This window comes from Aplidium turbinatum, chromosome 13 (assembly GCF_918807975.1).
Source record: "Aplidium turbinatum chromosome 13, kaAplTurb1.1, whole genome shotgun sequence".
NCBI classification, from domain to species: Eukaryota; Metazoa; Chordata; class Ascidiacea; order Aplousobranchia; family Polyclinidae; genus Aplidium; species Aplidium turbinatum.
Genome location: NC_137484.1, coordinates 8977684 through 8994004, shown reverse-complemented (window position 1 = coordinate 8994004; position 16321 = coordinate 8977684). Strand labels below are relative to the sequence as shown.

Genomic DNA, 16321 nt, shown 5'->3' with positions numbered 1-16321 from the left:
CTCATAGATGCCTTGGTTGATTAAATCTTTCCCTAATCCGACGAATTTCCATAAATGTCGGTAATGAAAATGTTTCTTTTGGAAACACTGCTTATCCTCATAAACCAGGGGTTCTCAAACTATTCTTAGCTGTGTACCCTTTCGATTCATCTGCATGTATAGTTATGGCTTACCCTTAAAAGTTATGTATCATAAAGTGTAGCCTACCTAATTAAAAAAAAAACATAACAAACTATCTGTTTACACATACAGCCATTATTTCACATACTGCATGCAAAGGTTTGAAAGTTGGCTTGTTGCAAACGCAGAAATGAGAGACAAAAGTATGTTTTTGGAAGGCAAAAGTAAAATGTAGTACTGTACTTCTAGAAAACTTTCAATATTATGTTCAGGTGTTTATTATAGCAAATGCTAAGTTTTTCATGTACTAGGTAGGAAGGTATTCTACAAGATTAGTAGGCTTTATGAGAGATAATAAGTCGAGTTTTGTGAAAACCGGAACCATCGTTTAATTCAAAGTTTTTGAGATAGGGGAGCTTTGAGACACTGTCAATTGAAACCATGTCTCAAAGGCCCCTGTCTGAATTTTAAAGTATTTTTGGCAGAAAATGCCTATGTTAAAGCAATCCAAAGGCTTAAAAAGGAATTTTTTAAATGAAGCTTTAAATAATGCTTTGCATGACATTGTTCAATATAACTTATCTGTGAGAAAAGCTGCCAAAAAGCATAAATTTGATCATACCACTCTTGGAAGATACTTGAATAATGGATGAAAAATGAGCCATTTTCTGAAATATTATCACACTTCATTAAATTTATGATTGTCTCCAAGACCAGTCTAGGTATTTCTGGAAACATACAATGTGAGAATTCTGTAACTTCTGATGAGCATCACCAAACAAGAGAAACTGAGTCTTGCACCTCAGCTTCGTTACAACAAAATGATTCGATTTTGTTATCTTCAATACGGCCATATCCAAAAGCTGTTGCAAAGGGAAGAAAGATAAAATCACGAAAACGTAAATCAGCTGTGATTGCTGACAATTCTCCAAAGAAGCGGCTGGCACAACATCTTAAAAGAAAATTTATAAAATCTAGCACAAGCAGTGTTGTGGAAGTTCATCTAGATTCTAGAAACTGACGCTGAGAGTATTTACACCGATACCAGTGATGCTTCATATGAAAAAAATGCATTGCAAACCATAATTCTTGATTGTCTTTCTACTTAAACCTATGTAGCGGCCAAAGTTCATGCAAATGCAGATGGTAAATTTAAACATTTCATCGGCCGCCTTGCACTTCGTCCTGATCAAGATAATGACTATAAAACTGAGTTATTAAAATTGAATTGAGAAAACATCAGACAAAATGAAGGACTGTTTTGTGTTCCCAGAAAATAAAAATGTGGTTTCTGTGTCTCATTGAGATATTGTGTGTCTTCTGCCTGATTCAACCTCTGTTGCCAAAACGAAACGCTTGTCTGGTGTTTTGAAATTTGCAATAAACTTGTCACAATATCACATTGCATGATGAAAAACTTGTCTTTGACGACCCTTTCCCAAGCTAACTGTTAGTGTTTAATTTTAAACAATTTTGTGTTGAATCAGCTCGTTCGTTCTTTTATCTGTCCATGTTCGTTTTAAAAACTGCTTGTTCTTTGCTTTTACACAAAATGCAATCTTTTTTCAGAAAAAGTACAGTTGTCGTGTAAGTAGTAAACCTGTCTCATTGGTCCCATTGGTGTGTTGCAAAGGTCCCACCCAGGTGGGACCAATGATACAAAAAGTGAACATTTAAAAAGGGAAATATTTTTTTAATCTGTGATCCGATCCGAAGCCCTAGCAATGCGTAAATACAGTAAGAAGATATATTTCCCTCAAACGCTTAAGTAGCCCTGTAGTGCGAAAATCACGCGCGACAACGGAAAAAGTACTCATTTTGTTTCATTGGTCCCACATCTCCCTTATTGCCACGTGACCAATGATATCTCAGTCACAACTTGAAGGCTCAGCTAAAGACAGGCAGCTAGCTGCAAAAGATTGTCAAATTTGAAGGAAATTATTATTATTTTACATAAAAAGGAAAACCGTTCTCATCATTAACTATATCAGATATTTAGCAATGTTCGCATTGTGAATAGGTAGCCTATAGTCTTATATGTTACGTTTTGGCTAGACATAACTGCAGCAATTAGGAAGTTACAGCTTGTTTTGTTCAAAATGGTGTCGGTGCCAACAATGCCCACCAAATTTTTCTAACGAGTGCAATCTTATTAACTGTAGCCTACTCAAGTCGGCCTATAAACTGACTGATTTTGTTAAATTATGAATTTGTAAACTATGTTACGATAGGCCTACTTTTAGTGTTTTTGCTTCGTCCTTTATGCTAGCAGTTAACAGTTGTTGTTTTTGCATAGGTGTTTTTTTTCTCATACAATAACTTACTTTTGTAGGGCATGATATTTTTTGATGTTACAATGAAACCACAGGAATCCACTTTTTAGTTTACATTTTTGCAGAACTTATGCTTATCTTGTTTGCAACGTAATGCCGATGCTTTACATTTGTCACATTAAAAACACGGGAAGCAGCTGACTCGATGACTGATATAGTCTTTCGCTGCTTCCTGTCTGTTGCTGAATATATTTGTACCGGTTTATATTTGTACCGTATACTATTTTTCGCAGCAGACAAAATGAAAGGTTTCTCTCTCTTTCTCTCATTCCCACCAACGATAGTTCCAACAGTACTCAGGGTGGGCACTGTTGGAACCTTGCAGAATGAAACTGTCAGCTGACAACTCGGTATGATAGATGGTCCGTATTAGCTTGATCAAAACTACATTATCAAACGTTTAACGATTCTCCATTTTCAGTTTTCTCCCTTGACTACATATGTGCATACGTATAACTTAATTGCCTATTGTTGCAGAGTGATCTTAATTAGAAAAATGGCTAAGAAAATGGTCAAACATTCTCCGGAAATCATGAAAAGAGCTTGCAAAGATGTCCTTACCGATAGAAAGTTTACCATTTCTGTTTCCAAAGAATTCGGCATTCCTCGCAGGACACTGGGGGGTTATTTAGAAAAGTGCACCAACAATGAGTTAGAAACTTTAGCACCGAAAAACGTTCAACCTAACTAGACCTATACTGTTAACAGAATATTCTCCAACGAAAAAGAGAGGAAGCTTTGTGAATATCTTCAAGACGCGCAAAGCATCACTTTGGCTGCACGACCAAGACAACTGTTTCAACCAGGCTACTGGCATTCGAACTTGCTGTAAAATACAATAAAAAAAGCCGAAATGTTAGAACGAAAATAAAACTTCTGGAAAGAAATGGTTCCAGCTTTTCATGCTAGTTAGTAGACTGTTAACAAAAAGAAAGATCGGTTTCGACAATATTGGAATTGGTAGGCTACGGTACTGTGTTCTCCAATGTGTTTACAGAAAGTGGGCATTGTGGGAACCCTACATGGGTAGTGTTAGGCATTCGTATCCTACAGTGCCCACTTTTTTTAAGCATTTTTATACAGAGTTGTACGTATACGCCGCAAATTCTACGCCGCTAACGCTTACGGCCACATTTTTTTGGATAGTTTGCGCTTGAGGCTACGCCGTAAAGTTTTCGCGATTTCTTGGCGCATAGCGTCAACGCATACTTTTTAATGTATTTTTTTCGCTACAACACGCCAATAGCCTACCTTCCAGCACTGCAGTTAAAAAAATGTTTTCAATGGGCAAAGACATATTGGAACCAAAACACAGCAAAATGTCAGATGAACACTTTCAGATGCTTGTGTTTCTTCGTGGAAATTCAGAATAAAACTGGTTTGTTTCGAGTGGTTTATACCGTGTGAATGTTTGGCAGCTAGCAAACAAAATGAGTTTGCGCTAGTGTATACGCTGACGCTGCCAACTTTTGTTACAAGTTACGTTGACGCATACGGCGTATGGTTTTTCGAACGTTTGCGTTTACGCTGACGGCGTCAATATTTTTGTATGCGCGTACATCACTGTTTTTATATTGCCATTATGCAAATACTGCTTATCGTAGAATTTAAACTAAACTATCAATAAATAGCATAAGGAAACGTTCAAATATTACGTAACGCTTTTTTTTACAAATTTTTGACCCCCCCTCCCCCATGTAACGCCAACGTAACGCTTTTTTCAATCCCCTCCTCCCCCATGTAACGCTTTTTCACTACGAATTCAGCACAAAAAGCTACCATTCCGTACTCGAAAGCGTTACGTAACGTTTTGCTTGAACCCCCTCCCCCCCGATGTGACGCTAACGAACCGCTTTGCATAAACCCCCCCTCCCCCTCGAAGGCGTTACGTAATATTTGAACGTTCCCTAAAGATAGTACGGTACTAAGACATAGCGTAAAAAAATGAATATTATTGACAAGCTTTTGAGAAAAAGTTTCAAATATTCAGAAAAACTGGGCACTGTTGGGCTATCTCCCTACCCCCCGAAATTTCTCTTGTTTGAGGCTAATCTAGGCTACCCCAGTTTGAGAGCCCTGATGATAGGCTATAGACTGTGAATATTTTTAGAAGATTATTCAGACAGTTTTGCTTACTTGTAGAGGGGTGCTTTCTTGGTCATTGCACCCACCACATCCCCAAGTGATTGATGAAACCAACCACACACCCACTATTTTGAAAATGACTTTATTTTCAATCAAAATAACTTACGTATTAAAACAATACATCAAAAGAGATTACACGCATTTTTTCATAATGAATGATATAATGAAAAAATATCATAATGAAAAATATCAGCCTGTAGCAATGTAAGCCGACAACTTTCGACACAAAATCTTTTTAATCGATCAATGGCAGCGCTTCTCATCAAGGGATGCTGCACTGAGTACATGATTGGCCTACTGCCCGAATTTCGCTATTAGCGGGTCTTGGCTTGCGGCACAATTTTCAATCCCCTTTCCTTAAAATTCGGCCTAAACTGGAATACAATTTTTGGTGTGGATGGTAAAAGAAAAGAAACATGCGCCATTTTTCGTGGGACGTTTGTATGTAAAAGACAGTTTTGTATGCTGAAGAGTTTTGTATGTTCGGTGTGAATCTCGTCTTACAATCGAAAAAATATATTTTGATTCCACAAGTCATTTCAGCCATATCCTCAGTGAGTTCTCACACCCCTGAGTGCGGGCACAACCAAAGGAGAAGCTCTGTTGCAGGTGCTCAAATTTAGACGAAACCACAGGTTCGGTTACCAAAATTAAAGAAAGGAATTTCAGTTTGTTCTTGCCTGTGAATTTTTGTGTTCACTGGTTGCTGCTGAATGAAGACCTGTTAATGTGATAATGCACTGCTCAAGCGCACACCGAGAATTGAACCAGGATTATTTGATTCTGCCGTTGCTTCATTCACAAACTCCACCGCTTATCCAGCAGAGCTATTGGAGTGGTGCCTTATAAGCATTCAACGGTTAAACAATTATCTGCAGCGTTTATAATTTACCCTGAAGCAGACCAGATCAGTCCTTCCGATTAGTTTAGTCTCCATTCCATAAGCCTAAACAAATGTTCTCGTTAAAACATTCGTATTTGATAAAACGATAAAATATATGCTTGCATGGCCACCTGGAGATGCGGCCTGATTTGTCACATTTTGCAGATTTTGATTACAGCTACTGCTGGTGCTTGACTGACATTTTTTGAGATGTTCTTACTTTTTGCGGTTTCCTAATGACATAAAACTTTTTTGTTGCCTTGGGGAAGCAGTAGCAAATGAGAAAAAGTAAGTTGAAAAACGCAAAATCTGACTGTTATTGAAAATTAACAGTCTGACTAAAATCTTTAAAATCAAAATTTCTTTGTTTTTCAACATGTGAAGATGTTAAAACCTATTGTGTCATCTGGGGAAAAGAATAAAGAAAGCGTAAAAATCTGATTTTTAGAAAAATTTATTTAAACGTTTGCCCAAAGTTAGAAAAACCTGGAAATTTATGCAAAATGTGACAAATCAGGCCGTATCTTTAGGTGGCCATGATGCCTGTTATGCAAATGCATGTAAGGCATCAAAGTATGAGAAAAAAAATGACCTTCGACCTGTTCTGGCACTTCACAGAACTGTCAATGTAGGCAACCTAGTTTTTATCGCATCCCAGTTTAGGCTTGTGATTGGAGGTTTAATGACGTAGAAAAGGAACTAATCTTCGTGTCTTCTTAAAGCGTCTTCCCAAGAAATATTTCAATACTTCAGTGAACGCGGAGCCATCACGCATCAAGCCGCCAGGGCAAGGCTGTGATGAACAGACACCTGATGGACGCTAATCCACTGAGATATTCATTTACAAGCTTACATTGAAACAAAAATAAATGCAAACATTCCTTTTTATTAACTTCAATGTATATAATGTTAACAATTTGAAAGTCATTCTTTCTCGGAGTTAAGTTTCCAAATCGTTTGGTGTGTAGGAATTAAAAAACTAGTGTAGCCTAAAACCCTAAAATACGACATAGCAATGTTTTCGACCAAAAGGCTTGATTGAGTATTTGACAAATTGGTAGTCCAAAAGTGCAGCCTCAAAGATTTCAAAGAACGAAATATCCCCTAAACAAATTGCAAATTCATAAAACGCCGTTCATTTGTAAGCCCTTGGAGGCCAATCTCTTCCATGTTATTTCTTTCAGTTACTCCATCGGTAATCCTTGAATCCAAACCAAACGGTAATGAATCATTTTGAAGCTTGTAACTTCCGAAGAGCTTCTCGTTCGGTCTCCAGTTCCATTTTACGTTGAAAGCGCACTTCGTGGTGCTCCTCACAATGCTGAAACAAAACATATGGTAACAATCTTCAGGAAAACTTATTGTTACTTTTTATAACAGAATGAGTCAAGACGAAGCCAGAAAACTGATGTGCACTCAGTGTTTACAAGCAATATGCAATTATAACCAACAATATCTCACCTTTTCGACAGTGAACTTGACGCTTTGCGGCACATTATGAATAAGCATTTGTAGCAGAATCGGGAAAACTTTGGACGGTAAATCTTTGACTTGAAGCACTCTTTTGTGAGACTTGAGTGTAATGTCGGAATCCATGTCATTAAGTTTTCGCTGATGAGCATGGTTCATCTTTTTAATCTCCACCTTGTTGGTCGGAAGAGCATACCTAAAAATTACAATAAAAAACTGTCATACTTGTATCAGTCACTTGATTCGACAAACCAGTGTTGATTTCGACTAAATTTTTTAGTAACACATCTTTTGCAGATTACTTCTCACAAAACTTGAAATTCTGTGTGTCGCATATTTATTTTCTGATTCATGTCTCCACAAAACAGGAGTCATACACACACCAGAGTTGCATCAATTACAATTGTAATTGAGTGCAATTAATCACACAATTCCATGTAATTGTAGCCTACTTTATTTTGTTATTGAAACTTTTTGTTGTTGTGTAATTATGATTCCAAATATATTTGGTGCAAATTACAATTACATTTGGTAACTTGTACGCATTGATATCAATACTTTTATTGAGCCACCGTTTGGGGTTAAAAAAGGACTTGTACATTGCAGCTTCAGTTGTTTATCCAATACCTGATCAAATACCATTCTGCTTGTCTTAAAGAAATCATTAATCAAACTCTCAAAAACCATCAACGAACATAAATATTAAAACATTTAATTTTGTACAGTAATTGAGACGTGTGATTAATTACGTTTAAAAGTAATTGTAATTTAAAATTTTCAGAACAATGCAATTGTAATGTATATAACTAAAATTTTTGGTGGTGTAATTGTAATGTAATTCAACTGAAAACTATGTAGTTGATCATACCATAAAAACACAACAAATAGAAACAATTTAGGGATGTTATGATTATTTAATTGCATTAGAAAGAGTTGTCTAATTAGGATTAATACACCAACAACAACCGATCTACTGTATTAAGCATCTGATGACGCAAATCATCCGATTAAATAACTGAAGAACAGTTAACATGAAGGTCTCCTGTAGATCAGTAATCGTCGTTTCTAATAAGTGAAGTATGGTTGTCACATCAGGAGAAATTGGCTTGCAAATTAATCTGCATAATCGGCCTATTTGTTTAATCATTGGATAATAATGATCAACTGTTGGCGCATCCAAACCTTTGGTTCTTACCCAAATCAAGAACAGAAAAATAAAGTAACCTACCAACTGCAAATATGTAAAGATCAATAAAAGACTGTTGTAATGGATACCAACAAAAATGAGAAGCAATACGACTTTGACTGCTAATTAAATAAAAAAATTCCATAACAAGTTTCTTACATTTTTACGTCTTTAATTTTTTGTTTGAGGATCTGCTGATGAACAAATTTAGAAAAACTTTCCACGAGCACCATGTCATAACCGCTGACGATGAAGTTTAATGTATCATAGTGATTGGGTAATGTTGCTTTGTGTATTTCTGGGTTCCATACTCCTTGTAGTTTTTGTGAAACTTCAACAAGCTGAAAATATCAGTGTATAAAAATTATGGTTTTTAGACATAACTAAATCATCAATATTCATATATATATGGTATATTATGAAAAAATTAACACACATTTCGAAATTCTATTTTGCATTTAGCAAATGCAGAACTACCTCAGAAGGAATGAGTGAAGCTCAATTGCTTGCGAACTGGGGTGGCCGTTTCAACAGCAACATGTTCCAATGGGACCATAGCTCAGATTCTCAGACTGCACACCACCTTATCTACCATTGCCCTATATATCGACCTCAGGACAGATATGTAGACCTCACAATGCTCAATGAACACAGAATCCATTGGCTGTTACGCCTGGATGTAACAACGTGATCTGGGGCGGCCTCAAACGCAAGAAGGACAAAATACAACATCCAGATTGATAAGCTTTGCTGCAAACAAAATATTTCAACCAAGTTTGTCAGCATTGGTTGAATAGTGGGAACGTCTGTTTGAAGCGCTTTCACAGCACATGGCTATGTTTCGACAAAAGACTTAAGAGCATGTCAAATAATGGGAGCAGCTGTCTAAAAGGCTAGATATGTCATTATTTTGTTTATCTACTGTATAATTTAATACCACGTTATTACTTTGTAACTATATGATACCTGAGCAATTATGACTTCTGAAATTTTAAAATATCTGTCAGCCAAAGTATTTCTTACCTTTGGTTTTTCAAGTCCATACAACCTTCCAATATTATGAGTTGGACGCCTTCGATAAAACCTTTGAGGATTAATAATTGATGCAAACAAAATAGAACATAATCCATTTTGCACAAAATCACTTTTTTCAATAAATTTACTTTTAGGATTAAGAAAAAATCGCACACAGCTTGACAAAGCCATGTTAAAATATCAGATCTACAAAGAACTTATACACAAACTTTCTGAAAAGAAGTAGCCTACCGTATGGTATCCCCATTGAAAAGGGTACATTATGCCAAATACAAAAGCAGCTCGGTCTATAATATTAAAATGTTATGATCCAATCCAATAGGCTAAATAAGCAACAAATACACATAGGTTCGATGTGTGTATTTGCGACCTCGAGGTACCAGTAACCTCGTCCACATTAAAAATTTGTAAATGTTTTGCAATTAAAAGTAATTTGACATAAGAAAAATAAACAGTTTATTTATAAAAAATGTTATCACAACTTTGGCCTACAGTGTAAGTTTTATCTTTTTACGCTAACTTGGTAACTATGTGGCTTGTTTTTTGGTTTTCAAATTACGTTTTTAGAAAAATTCCGTTTATTTTATAAAAAAAAAAAAAAAAAATTAAAACTGGCATCCTGACTTTCAAGCGTCATAAAAATATATACGAGAAGTGCCTATCAGGCTTTGCGTGTTGTTGCTGTCATCGCATTATTTGCCGACTACCATGAGTATTTTTACGGATCAACTTATTAGGCGGATCGCGCAAAATTATTCCGACAGAATGACAGTGGTGTTCCTAATGGACGCATTTTGAAACAGCAATCACAAAATACGCTAGGGCTAGGCTATTGTAATTTTAATACACACAACAATACCACCAAAACATTGCACACTTAAGAGTATGAAAATATCTTTGTAATAAAAAAAGTACCTGTTTAAGTTAACAAATACGATTTTCAGAGATCCTTAAAAATGGTCGCAAATGCACGCATAGACTCTGTAGCCCTGTGGTAGGTTTATTATTTGATATTATTTATTTGCAATCAGACTCAAAGTCCATAGAATTCAATTTTTTAACAGTCATCACACAAAATATCAGACTAACACAACATCAAGCAGGCTACATCAAACAACGTACAAAATACTGTTGTAGTGAATATAAAATGTAGAGTAGTAATCAGAAGACATAACATTGCGCAAAAGTGGATTAATTGATCTTTTGCAACGTTCTACAAATGCATAGCAATTTTTTCTTAATAGAGCATCAAATGTTAACACGTCGTTCTGTACCTGATACACTCTAGCACTGTCGCATCTCGACAAATTGTGGATAATTCTGTACGAGTCGTTGTAAGCAACTCGTGTGCGATTTAAAGTAGAAGTTTTATAGTTACACCATAGTTGCGAACCATACATTGGCATACAATATGATTGGTACATTACATTTTTAACTTCGGTAGAGCAATTTCCAAACTTGGACCTAAGCTGATTGGCAGCGACATAAAGAGATCGCACTTGCCTTTTAATATCTGCGTCATCACTGATGGTATCATCAATACCTAAATATTTCACTTGTCCAACAAATATTCAAAAATTTTATTTCTGTAAAAATAGCCCCAAGGCTGTCGAAATTGTAACACAACACCGTAGGCCTACGCCACTAAAAACTTGTCACTACAATACAAATTACTGAGATAAAGACGGAAATTCGTTTAGCTGGCAAGCACTAAGCAAAACAGTTAAATATGCGACCAACCCTTCAAGCAACAATTCAAAATGACAAGAATAGATTGCAATATTTCAAACGCACGTACGCAGTTTCTGTGACGTAATAATAAAAGCATTATGAAGCTATTCCAGCACCTGTTGGCTTTGGCTTACACCATATCTCGTAATTCAAGATTTAACGATGATGTAATGTTTCAACAGGTGTGACCAGAGGTGATGCAATCTTTGCTAATTTCTAGCAATAGTCCATTACGTCAGTGATACGGACAATTTTCATATCAAACGTCACATAGAACCGTTGTCAACTAAAATTGACGTCTTACGTCATGGACTGTTGCTAGAAAATAGCAAAGATTACATCATCTTTAAATCTTGAATTGCACAACCGTTTGCAGCTGCAGCATAACATTACATCATCGTTAAATCTTTCATTACTTGAACAGGTGTAAGCCAAACTTGAGCAAGTGTGAGCCAGGCTTGAACAGGTGTGAGCCAAACTTGAACAGCTGCTTGAATAGCTTATCATTGCTTATCATTATTACGTCACAGTAACTGCTTACGTGCGTTTGAAATATTGCAATCTATTCTCGTCATTTTTTAAAATTGTTGCTTGAAGAGTGGTCGAATATTTAACTGTTTGCTTAGTGCTTGCCAGCTGGACGAATTTCCGTCTTTATCCAAGTAATTTGTTTTGTAGTTTAGTGGTGTATCGCGTTGCACTCCATTTTCGACGGCCAGTGGGCTATTTTTTACAGAAATACAATTCTTGAATAGACGTTTCAGAAGAGTGTTTCTTTCGGTCATTACATACAGACGAACGGATCCGGAAATCTTATGTTACAATTTTCCCACGAAGAGATTATGGTTTACCGCTGTGACCAGTCAGACGCCAAGATTCAGTAGACCTGAACGGTTTTATGTGACGTTTGATTTAAAAATTGTCCGGAACAATAACACATAGCATAAGAATTCCACAATCAAAACAGCAAGTTCGGTCAAGATACAAGCAGCCCGCCGCTAGGCTTTGCGCATTGATTGTGACAATGACCATGGAATTGACAAGAAAGAGAAGCATGAACTAAGGAAAAAAGTGTGGGGTTTAGAAAACGGAAAGTTAAACTTTCCACCTGACCTAACCTCCTGATAAAGTCCGTCGTGTCTCATTGACAAAACGTCAAAATAAATGTAAATTATCACATCATACATCTTGTGATAGTTCAACTTAGTTTGCACCACAAGAACGTATATATCATACTATCAGGGATATCTACAACTACTGAAATGGAAACTCTTTTCAGTGCAATACATCAGTAGGGTCAACATACAGTATTACTATGACTACAGAAGAATTATTAAAATAAAACACTGTTCGTATCGACAAAAGAATGTAAAAAATTCAATTTTGCAATAACAGTATAAAATGTACACTCACATCTAAACTTATTCGATGTATAAAAGTTTAAAACCATGAATCCAAAAAATCAAAAAGTAAATGAATTCAAAAAGAATCCAAAAATTCCCTGTTGTTCTTTAGCATTTTGCGTATTGCAAACCGGATCAGAAGTAAACGAGGAGTGTTCAACAATCAGTGAAATGTGTTGTCTTAGGCTTTTATGATAAACTTATTCACAGACAGTGATGGGCATTATCGGCGATAAATTTTTATCGCTCAATTATTTTTTCAGTTATCCTTATCGCCAAAGGCAATATTTGATTATCGCCGATAAATTTTATTTCGGATCAACACACAAGTGGAAAGACCATGAAAAGTGTTGTATTTCCAGACGTTTAATATAAAATAAACAATAATAATTGTAGCGATAGCCAACCAAGTGAGAAAACCATTTACCTCTTGTTACTTACTGACTTATGTGCACAAAAACAACTCAATATATATCAAGAAAGAAACGCAAAACAATCAACTAAGGAACGTGGTACAGAACGCTCAATTGATTACACGCGCAGTGCGGTGGTAATCAATTCCAACGTCTGTACCAGAAAACGCTGAATGTGATTATGTAGTGAGGCAGGTCACAAGTTTACATAAAATCAACGTAAATAAAATGACGACAATAACACCTTCCCCGATAATTTTTATACACAAAGAAAAATATGAATAAGACACCGAATTAAACAATAAAACTCAAAGTCGGAAACGAGCCGGAGGTCTGCGGCGACGGCTCGACCTTCGTGGGCTGTGTGGCCCGAATTCCGGTACAGTCGGTGTGTCGTCCGAATCCGTTCGAGCTGAGGTGAAGACAGGGGAGGAGTCGACTTTTGGTGCAGGAGTTTCTCCCGGCTCCTGGCCCTCCGATAATGCATAGCGAGGTTGCAGTTGGTCCATATGGCGCCTCCACAAAGTTCCGTTATGTCTCGGTCAATGTTTGGCCAGTAAACGGGTGTTCTTGCCAACTGCTTCATTCTCTCAATACCAAAATGTCCTACATGAAGCAATTGAAGGACGGAAGGACGAAGTTTGGACGGGATGACCACTCTGGAACCGTAAAGTAGACATCCGTAACAAGTAGAAAGAGAGTATGCGTACCTACGAAACGGTTCGACCGGGTCTTGTGGAGAAGACTTGGCCGGCCATCCTTCATGAATGAAACGCATTACCGTAGAAATGGTAGGATCTTTAGAAGATTCTTTACGTAGTGAGGCAGAATTTGGGGTCTGGACCTGCAAATCCAAAGCATCGATAGTGCAGACGATATCAATGTCATCCGCACTTTCCTCTTCATCGAAGACTTTATCCCCTCCTGCTGGTAAGCGACTCAAAGCATCAGCGTTTTGATGATCCTTCGTCTTCCTGTACTCAATAGTGTATGTAAATTGCGACAAAAAGAGTGCCCAACGAGCCAAACGATTTGCTGCCAAAGAAGGTGTCGATTTGGTCGGGCCAAAAAGACTAAGCAATGGTTTATGATCTGTGACCAAAATGAATGATCTACCAAAAAGATATTGATAGATTTCTTTAGGGCAAAAATTATCGACAAAGCCTCTTTCTGAATTTGACTATAGTTTCTCTGCGAAGCTGTTAATATCTTTGAAACGTTTGCTATAGGCCGTTCTGTGCCATCCGGGTAACGGTGAAACAAAGTAGCACCGATGCCCACACTAGAAGCATCACATGCGATACCTACCGGAAGTGACGCATTGAAATGTGTAAGAACCTCATCAGTAGAAAGATAATGCTTCAGCTGAACAAAAGAGTTTTCCTCTTGTTTTCCACATCTCCAAGGAATGTCCTTTTTCGTGAGATGGTATAGTGGTTCTGCTACAGTAGAAGCGTTCAACGGTAGAAACTTCGAGTAAAATTGTAAGGAACCTAAAAATGAACGAAGAGAAGATACGTCAGTGGGGGCAGACATCTCCAGTATGGCGTTTACCTTAGGACCTTTGGAGATTCCCTGCCTGGACAAAATGTGTCCGAGATACTCTACCTGAGGTTGTGCAAACTTACACTTGTCTTTCCTACACCTCAGGCCTTTTGAGTGAAGTCGATCGAGGAGCCGTCTAAGATTCTGGAGATGCTCCTCAGCAGTAGTGCCACTGACAAGAATGTCGTCTAGGTAGACTGCGACCCCTGGAAGGTCGGCTGTAAGGTCGTCCATGATCTTCTGAAAATAACCTGGAGCAGAAGATATGCCAAAAGGTAAAACATTTTGTAAAAGTACGCCACGGTGAGTGCTTAATGCGAGTCGTTTTCGACTGTCAGAACCAAGTCGAATGTGATTGTAGGCATCAGCCAAGTCTATCTTGCTGAAACCATACCCACCACCCAACTTTTGCATTAAGTCTTCTGGTAAGGGTAACGGGTGACGATGGGTCTTCAGGGAAGGGTTCACTGTGACTGAATAATCGCCACATATGCGTAACTTGGCCTTCGCTTCTGAAGAGTTTGAAGGCTTACGGACTGGAACAACCGGTGTGCCCCAATCGCAAAATTGAACTGGTGTCCATACACCACGTGCAATGCCCGAATCATAGGCTTGTGCTAAGTCCTCCTTTAGCGCGAAAGGTAGGCTACAGGCCTAGGTTTGGGAAAAACAGGTAATCCGACTTAAAATCTATGTCTAGTTGATAATCTCGTAAGCACCCGAGTTCAGGCTTAAAAACATCTTTGAACTCGTCACATAAGAGGGAGCATGCTTTCTCCAGACTCTTATCAGGCTTGTCGTATGACTGGATACTCTGTAAAGTAGAATAGTTAGACAGAAGGAATTTATCGATGGAAATTCCTAAAGACGAGATTGCATCACGACCTAGCAAGTTTAGTCCTTTGACTGTCGTGATCGTGACTACAAAAGGAAAATTATCTGACCTTCCCGTGGAAGGACAAGTTAACTGGGCCGTGAAAGAACCCGTGATTGGTACTAGATGCTTGGTAGCAGATTGGAACTGCGACACTGGTGCTTGCAATTGAGGTGCGCCTACCCGAGTCCAGACGTCGTTGGAAAGGAAATTTCCATTTGTAGCAGTGTCCAGTTCTAAGTGTGTGGTTAGCGAATTAATGGAGATCGGTACTTCCAACTTTGAATTTCGAGGTTTTCTGCAAGAACTAGAAAGCATGTTAATTTCCTCGATACAATTTACCTTAGAAGGTTTGAACTGTCTAGCTTTCTTTCGACAAACACTCTGTAAGTGTCCCGTAATATTGCAGAAATGGCAAGTGGCTTTCTTAAACCTACAGTCATTGTTGAACCATGTAATTTCCGTCATGGTGAGATTGTTGACTTCCTTTGGGTTTGTTTCCTGCGCAGCCAAATTTGTTAACATTTTGTAGATTGTAGGTGATTGATTGGTGAGAAAAACCTGCGGCATTTTGTCTTGTGCGACTGAATGTGCTGCTACAAAGGTGTTAAACCTCTTCCAATAGTCTGCCCACAGTTCAGCGGTGGCATCGAACGTTACGAACTTAGGTAAAGATACCTGCTGTTGTATTGTTGTTGGTTGTGGTCTTGAAGCTTGGGCTCGCATTTCTCGTAGTTGCTCCATGAGTATTTTCGTCTGATCTTGGTGACGTTGTTCTTGTTCTCGGTGATGTTCTTCTTGTCTGGCAATTTGCTCCTTCGTCTGGCGTTCTTGGTTGGCAATTTGTTGTTGCAGGACTTCGATCAGTTTCTCCATGTTTCTAAAATCCTGTAGAAATTCTGTAAAGATCCTGCCGACGCCAGTTAAATGTCTGTTGTATTTCCAGACGTTTAATATAAAATAAACAATAATAATTGTAGCGATAGCCAACCAAGTGAGAAAACCATTTACCTCTTGTTACTTACTGACTTATGTGCACAAAAACAACTCAATATATATCAAGAAAGAAACGCAAAACAATCAACTAAGGAACGTGGTACCAGAGTCACTATGTATATAATGACTCTGGTGGTACAGAACGCTCAATTGATTACACGCGCAGTGCGGTGGTAATCAATTCCAA

The 16321-nt window shown here is 37.7% G+C and overlaps 1 protein-coding gene across 1 annotated transcript; it reads right to left on the bottom strand.

Moving 5' to 3' along the window:
* Positions 1-6351: 6351 nt before the first annotated feature.
* On the bottom strand, positions 6352-9599 carry LOC145782524 (large ribosomal subunit protein mL48-like). The gene is made up of 4 exons (XM_082594327.1): positions 9161-9599; positions 8297-8478; positions 6943-7147; positions 6352-6802 (listed from the first exon to the last, which is right to left on the bottom strand). Exons 1-4 carry the CDS (start codon positions 9341-9343, stop codon positions 6710-6712), a joined length of 663 nt encoding a protein of 220 aa, XP_082450453.1. The 5' UTR covers positions 9344-9599; the 3' UTR covers positions 6352-6709.
* Positions 9600-16321: the final 6722 nt, after the last annotated feature.

Excerpts from the sequence above, each read along its gene's own strand:
- LOC145782524 (XM_082594327.1), bottom strand. The coding sequence starts at position 9,343 with ATGGCTTTGTCAAGCTGTGTGCGATTTTTTCTTAATCCTAAAAGTAAA. Across the intron at positions 8,479-9,160 it reads ATGGACTTGAAAAACCAAAG|CTTGTTGAAGTTTCACAAAA; the intron begins GTAAGAAATACT and ends TGATATTTTCAG. Across the intron at positions 6,803-6,942 it reads TCAAGTTCACTGTCGAAAAG|CATTGTGAGGAGCACCACGA; the intron begins GTGAGATATTGT and ends GTTTTGTTTCAG.